General features: G+C 40.4%; 1 protein-coding gene across 1 annotated transcript; it reads left to right on the forward strand.

The window, feature by feature from the left end:
* The first annotated feature begins 1,226 nt into the window (after positions 1-1,226).
* LOC308109392 (tetraspanin-5) lies at positions 1,227-13,372 on the forward strand. Its single transcript, XM_080462926.1, has 10 exons — positions 1,227-1,692; positions 5,450-5,500; positions 6,441-6,587; positions 6,685-6,855; positions 6,999-7,124; positions 8,821-8,868; positions 9,552-9,668; positions 9,754-9,815; positions 11,553-11,606; positions 11,714-13,372. Exons 1-9 carry the CDS (start codon positions 1,609-1,611, stop codon positions 11,563-11,565), a joined length of 819 nt encoding a protein of 272 aa, XP_080319052.1. The 5' UTR covers positions 1,227-1,608; the 3' UTR covers positions 11,566-11,606; positions 11,714-13,372.
* Positions 13,373-13,550: the final 178 nt, after the last annotated feature.

The raw sequence follows: 13,550 nt of genomic DNA on the forward strand, positions 1-13,550 counted from the left end.
CATGAACAGCCCACAGCATCCTAAACTGAACTTCAGCTTTGTCCATTGCAAATAAAGATGACTCCAGATTATCAGAATACTTTTTCTGTTATTACACACTCTAGAGGCGGATAGTTTTCACAATTTGAACCGAGGTTCAAATTTCTGTATTTTTTTGCACAAATGTTGAAATTTTTTTCCAAATTGGTGAGCCGCTGTCAGTTTTTGTTGTGGTCAGATATTCGCTCTCCAAAATGTTCCTGTTACACCAAATCATGTTATTGACTCATTAATAATAATAAAATACTCATTCAGTAATTTTTTAATTGGTATCACTGTGGTTTCCAGCACTTTCTCCCACTTCGCCGGCTTCACCCAATATCTTTAACGAAATGGGAAATATCTTACGTTGAATCGTTTGATACGTTTTCTTCAGCGACTGCATGGAGGTGCCGAGGTTAGCACTCTTATCTCACAGCAAATACTTTACTTTTAATAATATTAGATCATAAATCATAAAAATCACAATACAGCATTTCAAAATAATTGCATATTTAATAAGATAGGTTTTTCAATTTATTGATGCATTTTTAATTGCCAGACAAAGCAATTCACTTTTTAATTATTTGTATATTTAATGTGTTCTATTGTGAATTAGGAACTAATAATACAGGAAAGAGAAATGGAAAATGCACATTGTCCCAATATGTTCAGCAACGAAATTTATCTGAACAAAACTGTTTTGTGAAAATATTAATAGCATTAATAAATGATAAAAACATTACAATTGTTATGGTTAATTTAATATCTTATAGAATAGAATAGAATACTTTATACATCCCAGAGGGAAATTCTTCCAACATAGCTCCACACAGAATAGAACATAGAATAAATAGCATAGAAGTAAAATATCAGTATGACTGGATACAATTGAATAAGTGATATTAAATAGTGATATTAAATAGTGATATACAGTATACAGTATACAGTATGCAGGGCTAAGCAGTGACTGTTTTGTGCGTTGAGCAATCATTTATATATTTGGCATTTAATCAGCTTACATCAAATGAAATCTCCTGGATTAAATACGTAATCCTTTATCACAGGTATGATTGTTAAGTTTTTATCTATAATATAAAGTGATGTACTTTGTGTCGCTTTACGTTATACGTTTGTGTCCATGTTTGTATCTGTCCGCTACCGGATGTCCCGCCCTCTCAGATAACGGAAGACGCCTATTGGCCCCCACACACGTCACTCACGTAACAGCCATGTCTGGGTTAGACGAGTCGACCATCAGCGTTAATGTGGCGGACTCCTGAGGATTTATTTCTCCGTTACACCTCCGGAGCTCCGTTTCTGAACCGGCCCGGTGTCCTCGGAGGGAAACGGGGGCACTGAGCGCTCCTCTCCGGCTTCATCTGCGTCTTCCGCCCGCACGGACACAAACACAGGATGGTGTTTATTATTGGAGGCGGAAACAATTGACGGCGCGGTGGTCGAGCCTTTAAAACAAATAGAAAAGGGTGTTTCCACAACAGAGCCCTAGATGTTATAGTTTCTTTTTTTTGATTTTGATTTAGATTTTTTACTCTCTGGGGACGGCGTTTGATCACTAAATCTACCCAAATGATGTCCGGAAAGCATTTCAAGGCTCATGAAGTGAGCTGCTGCATCAAGTATTTCATCTTCGGATTTAACATCATATTCTGGGTGAGTCTGGGCCTGGAGCCCCGTGTGGCATACACCTGACGGGGATGTGGGGCTTTTTCTAAGGTGAATCGCTGTGTGTGTGTGTGTGTGTGTGTGTGTGTGTGTGTGTGTGTGTGTGTGTGTGTGTGTGTGTGTGTGTGTGTGTGTGTGTGTGTGTGTGTGTGTGTGTGTGCACTTGCTGCCTCCTTCCTTTTGTTTTTGTGTGCAGCCTGATGATGGAGGGCTTTCCTCCCTCACTGCTGTTGTCAACATCAAGCCTCCTTCATCTCTCTCTCTCTCCCTCTCTCTCCCTCTCTCCCTCCCTCCCTCCCTCCCTCCTGCATTACAGCTACCAGGAAGCAGCATCATATTGTATTTATACTTGAGTAAAATTCAAACCTTACCATTTGCTTCAATTTCCACCGCCAACAAATTCATATGTAAACATTTATATCTGCACTGTTCTGCAAAGAACATTCATGCTCATGTCTGCAGAAGTTTGCCAAAACTACTAATCATGTCTTACAGAATATGACTATTAGCTGGGGAAACATAAAGTCCCTGCTATTGGCAATGATTGCGTTCAGCTATAAAGCGTCTAATTCATTGAGTAGTTTTTGCTGAAAATAACTTTGCATTCAAGTGTTTTAACAACAAGATTTTAATGGCTCCGTCAGACAGGCGCTTTATCTGGTTTCAAATCAAATTCTAAGACACACACCTCTTCTTCTCCACTTTCAATACCATGTAAGGTGTTGACAATGTGTGAGCTGCTTATCTTTTTAGGTCGTCCATGCTTTCTCTCAGAATTTCTATTGTATTTATTTTGTCTTTTAAGGTTTCATTGTATTCATGTATAAGAGACACTATACAACAGGGGTTGTACTTTAGTAGTACTACAGTTTCCTTCACTGTAAACACACAACGTGGACCACTGGCTGCATTTGCAAGTTATAAGCAATCAAAATTGGATACTGTACTTTACATTTTTAACGTAACATCAGTAAACATAACTATAGCATTGTTGTTATCGCTGCTTTTAGGACTGCATTGACCTGTTTTAAACATTTATGTTTCTTCACAGGCTACAATTTTAAAGCAGAAAGCATATTTTTCCCTCTTTCACTCAGATACTATGATGGAAAACAATAAATATTTCAAAGTATAAAAATACTAATAGAAGGGCTTTGTGACTGGTAACTGGTGATCTTATTTATTTATTTTTTCTAAGAACAGTATGAGTGTTGCTTGCTATTTTGCTTACAGCGCATTAGCTTCAGTGTTTTTTCTCCTTTTTCCTAAAAACAGAAAAACACATGTAAGCATGCAAATTGTGGAGGAGTGAATTTATTTCTCGTAAGTTAGGTTGTATATTTAAACCACTGGGGCGCCGATGTCTCTTTCTACTGCTCACAAGCCGCCAGTTATCTTCAACGTCGTGTTCGTGGTTATTTCAATGTATTTGCCAATCCTTATCTGACTCAGTCCTTCTGATTGCAACATGAGAGTTTAACATGAACCAATAACCAACGAAGCTGTGACGCATCAGCAGCCTGAAGTAAACATCTTCTGCACTTTGGTAGTTTCTCTCAGCTTCTCGGTGTCATTAGTTCATAGATGAGATGCTGACGTCCATATTAGAGGGAATCCTCCTCCTGTTGAAAGAGATAACAGGAACAGAATTTAGTGAATGAACCAGTTAGGCTCACTTCAAGAACTTATGTGTAGCTTGAAGCATTCAGGTCCAAAACAATTCCGATTTCATTAAAAAGCCAGAAACTGAATGATGGCTGAGTCTCGATATGAGCAAGATTGGAATTGTTAACGGATATATTCAGAAAAACTGGTACAGCTTCATTCCAATGGCTGTTTAATTGGGCGGAAACAAGAAAAGCAGCCATGTGATCATTTGAGCTCTCAGATGGTTAGAAAACAAATTTGCTGTTTTGCTTTGATAAAGATTAATGGATGAAATGTGCAGATGGGAATGTCAGTTTTTCTCTAATCCAGCAAAAAGCTCACGGATATAAAACACTGTCCACGAAAACATTTAGAATATATTGTGTGTGGAGCACTTCACTTATCTCCCTTTTTTTCTTCTTTTTAAAAAAAAAAATTTAATTTACTGATTTAGTTTTTGTGTTCTGAACGCTTAGATGTTACGAGCGTTCAAAATACCCTTTGTAACAACTCACAGTTCATCGACACGGAGTACCAGTGAGCACGACCTTCCAGCTGAATCACTTTGTTTATATCATTTAGGTCTGTAGTTGTCTTTGTGGGACGTGGTGAAATGTCCTCTTGAGAAAATGACCGATTGACTCCTGCGCAGAATGACAGTGGAAAAGGGGGCGGCCACAGTATAACTAGAAAAAAGAAAACGGTTTGAAGGCTGAAGCGATTCTGTCTCGCAGTTATATCACCTTAGTCTTTTGAGGCGTGAGTGGACCCATTGTGCCCGAGAGCCGTCACGGGTCTCAGAGTGATGAAGAGGAAGGCCATCTGTCAGGCCCTGCAGAGGCACACAGCCAACAATGCAGCCGGTGACCTCCAACTCCTCACCTCGCAATACAGTACATCATCAGGGCCTGTTAATTATGTCAAAAAACATCTGCTCCTTTTGTCCTTACGTCTGTATGTATTAAATCCATCGTGTTCAGCTCATAGCCCAACCCTTTATTGTGTCCGATATAGCTCACCGTGTCTTTTTCTAAAAGATTCACACAGTCGTGTTTCGTTATTTGTTTAGAAAAGTGGGTGAATAATCTGACAAATGTCTAAAGCTCTCCTGTCCGGTCTCCGATTTCCAAAACATTAGTGAACCCAGTGGACGACCTCGCTGTCCCCGACAGACGGAGACACTCGCAGTCACAAGTCAACATAACCTCACATGTATTTGGATTGTATGAGGAAGCTGGTATATCTAGAGAAATAATAAATAAATCTCCTTCGTACTCCCTACGAGTGTTTATACCGTGTCACTGGAGTGCTAACTCCAAACTACAATACACCTGTGTGTCCCTGCTGTAATGACAGACACTAATAAAAAAGGAGACTTTGTATTGGGCGAGTTCATCCTGTGTGAACATAAAATCTGCTGGGACACCGAATGAACAGGCTTAAAGGGTCTATTTTTTATATTTTTATTGCCGACACACTGGTCCTTTACTTGCCGCCTAATTTATAGTTAGGTCGTTAACTTGTATGGTTGTTGTGTTTATTTATTTATTACTTGCTGCCCCTCGGAGGTAATAAAGTCCAGATCTCCTGGCTGTGAGGCGAGAGCGCTCACCGCTGTACCACCCTGCGGCCCACCGTCTTGTGATAGCGAGGGATGCAAATGAATGAATGAAAAACCCGGTGATCACACTACTGCCAGTTAATCCTAACTGCATGTGAGTTCATACAGTTAGTTACATATACAGTTAATTAAGCTCTCCCACTGTATTATGAACACATGTAAATGTGATTTTTCCATTTAGCTTCTGATTTTCTGTTTGGGATTCGTCAAACTTGTGTGCTTTAGATTGAAACGCAAACCGTTTGTTGAGTCATGACGGGTCTTAGAGAGTTTCAAGATGTTTTCCGATGTGGGAGAGCCTCGTGCTGAAACTGCAGACTGTCATGAGAGATATTTAGTGGTGTTCCGCTGCCAGGAAAATCTCTCTCTCTCTCTCTCTCCCTCCCTCTCTCTCTCTGTCTCTCTGTGATGACGACATGTTGCACTAAACAGCAGAGTGATCCTCCTCTCTTGTCTCTCTTCTTCTCCTTCTGCCAGTTCCTCGGTGTGGCGTTCCTCGCCATCGGGCTGTGGGCCTGGAGTGAAAAGGTGGGATTCATACGTTGCCGCGACGAGAAGTTGCACTGATTCATCTCCTCGCTGTGTGGACATCTGTGAATGATCCAGATATCTTACATTCACCCGTTTGTCACCGGGAGCCATTTGTTAGTGGTCGCAGCGGCTTTACTGAATCAGGAAGGAATGTCGCGCTTTCCTGCGGGACGCCCTCCCGAACAAAAGGACTGCGAATGGATCAGAATCATTCGCTCTCTACTCTGTCGGCACTGGGAGGGTTTTGGACTTTCACATTCTGAATAAATTCTCCCAACTCTTAAGGATGCGATTAGATTATCATGTTTGTTGCCATATTTGTTAGACGGCGACAGGTAATTCAATATCGCGTCGTTAAGAGAAAGCACTCGTGTCAATTTCCTTAGTTTGTTTGCGTTTTTTTCATTGTGTTTTGGACTATATATCAAATATTTTTCTTCACATGAGTTTAGCATGATCAGGTTATCCATGACGCAGTTTGTCAAGGAACCAAATGAAAGCTTGAAAGAGCCAGAGGGAACATAATCCAACTCACGGCATCGCAAAGGATCCAAAATGGGTTGGATCCTTTTTGTTTCAGGCACAAAATTACTATATTAGTTGTTTGTTTTTTTTACAAGAGTGTTTATCAGGCAGTTAGCATAGATGATTGTTTTTCCCGCCACATATTTTTGTACAAATCTAATCGCCAGGCTTTAATGCGGCCATTTGATTTCCATTTAAACAGGCAGCTGCAAAGCCAACTATTCAAATCTTAACTTTCTGTTATTAAATCATATTAAACTGCTTCATATATAATAACGATAATAAGAATACCTACTCATTGAGCTTGTGAATCTGTTGCCTCGAAGAGCTTTATCGGCGACCCGAGTCTGCTTTCCTCAGACATTTCATTTCACTAACTGGTCTGACTTGCTGCCCTGTTTCTTCTCTCCAGGGCGTCCTCACCAACATCTCATACATCACTGATCTGGGGGGCTTTGACCCCGTCTGGCTCTTCCTCGTGGTGGGTGGTGTGATGTTCATCCTCGGATTCGCCGGCTGCATCGGAGCTCTGCGAGAAAACTCCTTCCTGCTTAAATTTGTATGCCCAGATACTTTTCCATCCTTTCCTGGTTGCAAATTACGGTCAAAGTAAAATAAAAGTGAATGTTTCTTTTTTTTTTTTTTTTTTTTTTTAGTTCTCTGTATTTCTGGGTATAATCTTCTTCCTGGAGCTGACTGCGGGAGTCTTGGCATTTGTCTTCAAAGACTGGATAAAGGACCAGCTCAACTTTTTCATTAACAACAACATCCGGGCCTACAGAGATGACATAGATCTGCAGAACCTCATAGACTTTACTCAAGTTTATGTGAGCACCGTTTCTTTTTTAATCTGTCGTTCAGATTTCACTCTGGCTGTTTTTTTTTTTCTTTTTTACCTCGTGTTAAATCGTAGCGGTTCCTTTCTCCGGGGGCCCTGCTGACATGTTTCTGTGTGTGGTCGACCTTGCAGTGGGAGTGCTGTGGAGCCTTCGGTGCTGACGACTGGAATTTGAACGCCTACTTCAACTGCACTGATTCGAACCCGAGTCGGGAGAAATGTGGCGTTCCCTTTTCTTGCTGCACCAAAGATCCTGCGGTACGTCTCCCTGCCCCTCGCTGCCACTCGGTTTCCCCCGGCGGTAGAGCAAGGAAAGCCTGTGTAATTGAGTGCTTTAGCGTCTTAGAGGCGGCATTTAGACTGAGCTTATGGATCCGTCATGCTGTGACCGTCAGAGGAGAAATAGTGAAGGCCGTCTCTGTGATAGATAGCTGGGTTATCTTCGTCCTCCAGAAGGCTGGCTGACGCTGTCAACCGTCATGGCCGGCCTCCAACAGGATGCTCGGGCCTCAGGGTTTCGTCCTGTCCGACTCTGCCAGCAGAGCAAAATTTGAAAGCGGATGGGAGGGGATCTTGTCCGAGGCGTTTTTCTTTGGGGGGGGGGGATAAAAAAAATACTGTAACTTAACTTGTGCTGCTCAATCTGCTGCAGTGGCAGTACATCATGGTCATTCCACTTTAATAACAACTATAGAGACTTTTTAATTGCTTATCAAACGACGTGCAACTCCCTATAGGGAGTCCAGCTGGAGTATCACGTTGTAATGAATTATTAACAAGTGATTGATGTTTCTAGAAGTCTCACTTCTGGATCATTAGTCGCATTAAAACATTTTCATCCTAAGCTGCTAAAAAAAAAAAATTCAGCTTTATGTGCTCATATTGGGTCATTATTAAATTTAGTCTAAAATTAGTTTTCAAGTTTCCCCCCTTGTGTTTTCGACTCACAGAGGACACAACTCAAATGTTGAACCATTTCAAATATTTTACTCCCATCAATTTTTTTTAATACTGTTACTCTCTTTCTGCCTGTTTGTGACTTTCAGTCCTACACACAATCCAAATCTTAACTCTGAAGGCCTGGAGCCACATATGCATGCTTCTTAGTTTAGTCATTTAGGCGTGTTTCAACTGTGTCACTGATTGCTTAAACGTACTTAAATCAATTGTGGGGGAAAACTGAGCTCTAAAAGCTTTGAGATCTTTGTCTCTGAAACGAGACACGCACAAGCATTGCTTGTCATTCTCGAATGATGGAAATCTTTAAATAGCCACAAGTACATATTTACATTTTCTAGAATAAAGTGGGACTTTTAGTTTTTGGAAATCGTGCACGAGATTGTTTAACAGTTGAACTTCTTGTTAGTCTACACAGGCCATAGCTCGTTCGGATAATTTTATGGTTTAAAAAAGAAAAAGAAAAGGTCACTTATTGACAGTGCGGAAACATAATATTCAGAAAGTTATCTGTGCAACATGTTCACAGCTGTGAAGATCTGTGTTTTACATGGGCTCCCAGTTGGTGATTGGTATTGAAATTTTCATACCTAATTATTACTGTGAAAGATCTGCTCCTGTGTTTTTCATTGGCGGATTAAATACATTTTTTTTTACCAGAATGAAACCGAATGCTGACTTGTAGTTTGGGGTCAAGCTTTTCTTTGTTTAAAACTTTGACTCAACTCCAAGCGTTTGTTCTCACCTCTGCCACTGTGTTCCTGTGCTGTAGAGGCTGGTGTCCAACACGCACCAGTCAAACTGGGATCCCTCACAGCAGCTGTCGCAAAATTACACTAAAAGTTTTAAAGGACTGCTTTCCGGAAGCTGAGACGAGGAAAACTGTTGACATTTTCTTTGCAAAATGAATATTTTTTATGAACATATCCTCAGTGTGTGTTACTGTGTTCCATGAGCTACTAGAACATTCAGGATTCAAACCAATTTGTTCCCACAGGAGGACGTCATTAACACGCAGTGTGGATACGACATTCGAGCCAAAACGGTGAGCATCACACAAAAACGTAAAAGCTTTTCGAAAAACCAGGGATATGTATTAAAAACAAAAAAACAGTTAGGAGTATAAACTGAAATGCTCTGACTTCTGGGGTTTATTTGGCTACATGAGCTCATCAGGTACTCCACCCTGGACACAGTACTCCTCTTTCAATATGTTCCTCCCCAAAATGCAGCAGCTGGCTCTCCATCAGTACACTCTGGGCTGTGTGCTATTACTCATGCGGCAGAAATGCGGTGGGAATTAGACCCCCACCCCCTACCCCACCCCCGGCATTAGCTTTGGCCTTTCTCCACAGTAGCGTAATGTAAGGAAAAGGCTCCGTTTGTTTTCGTGACGCTCGACATGTGAGCCAGAGACGAGGAGCTTCGACCGGAGCAGGAAAACAGTTAGCCGTGCGTGCGTGCGTGCGCGCGTGCGTGCGTGCGTGTGTGCGTGCGCTAACAGCCGAGTAACTTTAGATCAAAGCGACTTCGCTGTGAGACATTGAGGAGACCGCGAGATCACAGGGGGAATCATGTGCCTCCAATAAAAATAACCGCAGTGTCTACATTTTCCCAGCAAAGTCCCATCCGACATGTTTTCACTTCAAAAACACAAGAGAAATGAATTGATCCACATTTCTTTATTAAAGTGCGGCACTGATTTTGACCCGTAAATGTTTTTGTCAGGACTCGGAGCAGAGGACTTTCATCTACATCAAAGGCTGCGTCCCACAGTTTGAGAAGTGGCTTCAGGACAATCTGACGGTGGTGGCAGGCATCTTCATTGGGATTGCGTTATTGCAGGTGGGACTCGGGTGATCCGTAGGTCTTCATCTTTCAACCGTTTGTGTTTACATCACCTCATGTTTATATTTTCCCCCTTTTGTAGATTTTTGGCATCTGTTTAGCCCAGAATCTCGTGAGTGACATCGAGGCTGTGAGAGAAAGTTGGTACGTATCCATCCTAACCCTAACCCTTTGAGCAGGAAAATATGCCAATCTCATGTCCAACAGCACAAAGGAATGATCGAGAAAAAAACCCCCAACACATTTTAAAGTGGAAAAGATCTACTATTTTTGACAGGAGTCCAAACCTAAAGCCAAGCTGCAGCTTTAAAGAAAACTGACTTCCACCAGGCAAACAGAACTTCTTCTAACTTAAAGAACCTTGAATGCATCACGATGGTCGAGTGTCAGAAAGCAGACATGTGAAAGAAGCTTCTAGATCGCGGTTGTCCAACATGTAGCTCATGGGCTAAAGCTGACAAGCTGGAAAGTTCAGTTCAGCCTTTTGGGAAGACTTTGTAAAGTGATAACAAAAATCCCATAAGAGTGGAGTCACACTGAAGAAAACAAAACACCAAAAGCTAGAGAGCTCAACAGGAGGTAGCGCTCCCAGCGAGAGATCACCTAGAGCTTTCGCTTTAAAGAAGCTATAAGAATTTAGTTTAAACTTCCCTGTGAAAAACTGCAGAAATGACTAAAGGTGCGATTGTACTGTTCTAACACCGTTCAGACTAAAAGGGCGGCAGAGGTGGAAAGTAAGGAATTACATTTGCTCACATTACTGTAATTGAGTTTTTTGGTGTACTTGTAGTTGTTTTTTTTTTTAAGTCGTTTTAAAACTCTATAATTTTTCTTTTACTTAATCATAGATTTATTTTTTCAGTATTTCACTCCATTACATTTTCAATCATACATATTACTGAGTAAACATTTAAAAAAAAAAATGTAATTATAGATTAAAAGATATTGTGCCCCGGAAGTACTGCAGGGAATGATGGGTAAGAGAGCAAACTGCCTCTAATGTCGCAATAAAGATGGAGACTGAGGCGGACGGCGGTGGTACGGATCCAGCGCAAAGTGAAACCTCATCAAATTCCACTGATGTCGAACTCGAATAAAAAAGGATGTGAATCCCGGGTCATATTGTAGGGACTTCGGCTTCAAGCGCAGGAAAGGCAAGAGCGTGATTATGCAGCGTGAGACGTGTTTGTCCCGAGAGGCCCAGGCAGATTTATGTCCCTTTGACTTTCTTTGCGTTTCTCAGGAGAGACCTTTCTCCTGCTGTCAAAAAAGTAACTTAGTAACTTTTATCCTGAGTACATTATATATGAGCTACTTTTTACTTGTACTTGAGAAAAATCTCAAAAATCTCAAAGTATTTGTACTTTTACGTGATTAAAATATTTGAGTGATCTTTCCACCTCTGAAGTCCCCTGAACTACAATGAGTTTTACACTCCTGTTTTAGATGGATAAACAGATACTTAAGAGGCCTGTCATTTCTGTAAACAAACCAAATAGTATGTCCCCAACAAGTAATCCAATAAAAATGTAATCTGTAGCCAGTAATGTAAGACACATTTATATTTCTGGTTTTATTTTTTTATTTTTTTAACAGAAGGAGAACTTATCGGGGTTTTTTTTTCTTTCTATGATTTCATTAAATTCACTTCATTAATTTCTCTTATTTATAACTGACTCGTTCTGCCAACCACGGTTTATCTGATTAAACTACCGAAAATGTTTAATCTGAAATATATATATATAATATATATATATATATATATATATATATATATATATATATATATATATGATGCAAAACTTCCATGTGTCATTATTTCTGTGTATTAAATGTCTTGACGTGCATCACCTCATAAATCTTCCCTCTGTTTTTGTGCAGTTTGTTTACCTAAACCCTCCATTGGGGTTTTCAAAGGCAAGAAGGATGTACAAAGTAAGCTTTAATTGATTTCATCTTCACCGTGGCATTATTGGCATTGATTGGCCTCCTCCCTTGTGGGCTCGATTTGTTCTCCAATGTTTTTCCTCTTCTTCCCACAGGACTCTGCAGTTTGGACGCAAGTAGTGAAGGGAAACAAAGTAATCGGCTAATGTGTCCACAAAGACGAGGAGTCCGACCCGGATGTAAATTGTAAATTTAGAATTATTTTTAGAGTTGTTTTAAATGAAGCGCACCCTCTAAAAACGAAGCGCGTCCTTCCCAGGAGGGGACTCCCAACAAATGCAGAGTGAACTTGAGGCAGTACAGGCATATGCCGAACAAGGCTGTGTGAAGAGGGAAACCTTTGTTATTGTGCACAGGACAAGTTTTTCTCTGAGGTGGCGCTTCATTTAGAATAAGGGCCTTGGTTTTATATGTCTCACAGCTGCAGTTTCAAACAGCTGCATGCAAGGGTTGTGTACAAAAAAACAAAACAAGAAGTGATTCTGAAAATGCACTGCATGCCTTTTGTCTACTGATACGACATTGGCTCTCCTAAATGTATTTCATTAACTTTAAGTATTTTAAAAAAAAATATTTGTAAAATAGTCACTTAGTGTCGAGTGAATTGGCAAGTTAGCACTTTGTTGAATGTTTATTAAATCTCCTTAAAGCTACAGGTTAATTTACATCTGTGAGATGATCATTCAAAAATACAGTTTGTCGACAGAGTTATGTTGGACCGTAGTAACATGTCGTATCCTAAAGAGACGTGATGGATGTGGTACAGTAGACTTTGTAAACTTTCTCTTTGAAGAGTCTTGCAGTGACATAAAAAAAAGTTTCACTTTACTGAAAGAAACCCTAAAGATGTGGCATCAAATCAAAACTCCGCCTTAAGCACTTTAATCTTCATGAAGGAGTGATGAAGCTTATTGCAGCCATTCAGCTTTGGTCATGACAGACTGTTATTGTAGTCAGGCAGAAGCCGCTAGAGGGCGCACTTTCCACAAAATACCTGCATCCATAACTTCATGGTGCTCCTTCACACCTGTCGGATTCTTTGTCCAAAAAGTCAGCTCGACAGAAAATGAGTTTCAGCACATTCTTTTACTGTGTATTAGTGTTCATTTGTTGCATTACCTTTTGTTTTGTTTTTAATTACTTGTGTTTTTTATGGTGAACTCTGCCTGATAATGAAAAAGAAACCTTATTTTCTGTTTTGATTTTCACTGGAAAATGGGGCGACGCACTATTTTCAAGAGTTAAAGTGAATGGTATGCTGGTCACTGACAGGACAAATGAATTGTAGCCTGCATTGACGCGTCTCTTGAAATTAGAGTCACCAGCATTATTTGTTTTAGTGTAAACGTTGGGACAAAGGAGATTTACTGCGGCGTACAAACAGTCATTCCATGTAAAGGCAGTGTGAAAGTAAAAACAGGATTCACAAATTCCGCGACTTAGATTTCAACACCCTCACATGCTCAGATTATTGCTTGTGACATCTGCCTCAGTAATTGTCATGAAGCTGACATAGTGTCTGATATTCCCCCTTTCCCACCAATAGCTCCATGTGATTGTCTGTGTTTACTGATCACACTTTTCTCTTACCACTCAGTGCCATATCTGTGATTTTTATCTACATATTATTGATTATTACTTCACTTTTATTTCATGTGTGCTCCTGATTCTTGTAAAAAACAAACAAACAAAAAAAAAAAAACAGGATTGGGACAAGATGTAAATATATATCTGAATAAATGTGGTTCTTTGTACATGTTTGTGTGGGGAAGTTTTTGAAGGGGGAAAAAAAACCCTGCATATCCTCTCAAGCAAAAAAGAAGACGTGACATGACGGTGAAACGGGAGGAATTGAAAATATGGAAACATTCAAATGATGAAAGTTGAGATCAGCCTGCTGGATGAACGGAGGACAGATGAACTACGCAACAG

The sequence above is a fragment of the Lipophrys pholis genome (genome assembly GCF_963383615.2).
Source record: "Lipophrys pholis genome assembly, chromosome: 5".
NCBI lineage: Eukaryota > Metazoa > Chordata > Actinopteri > Blenniiformes > Blenniidae > Lipophrys > Lipophrys pholis.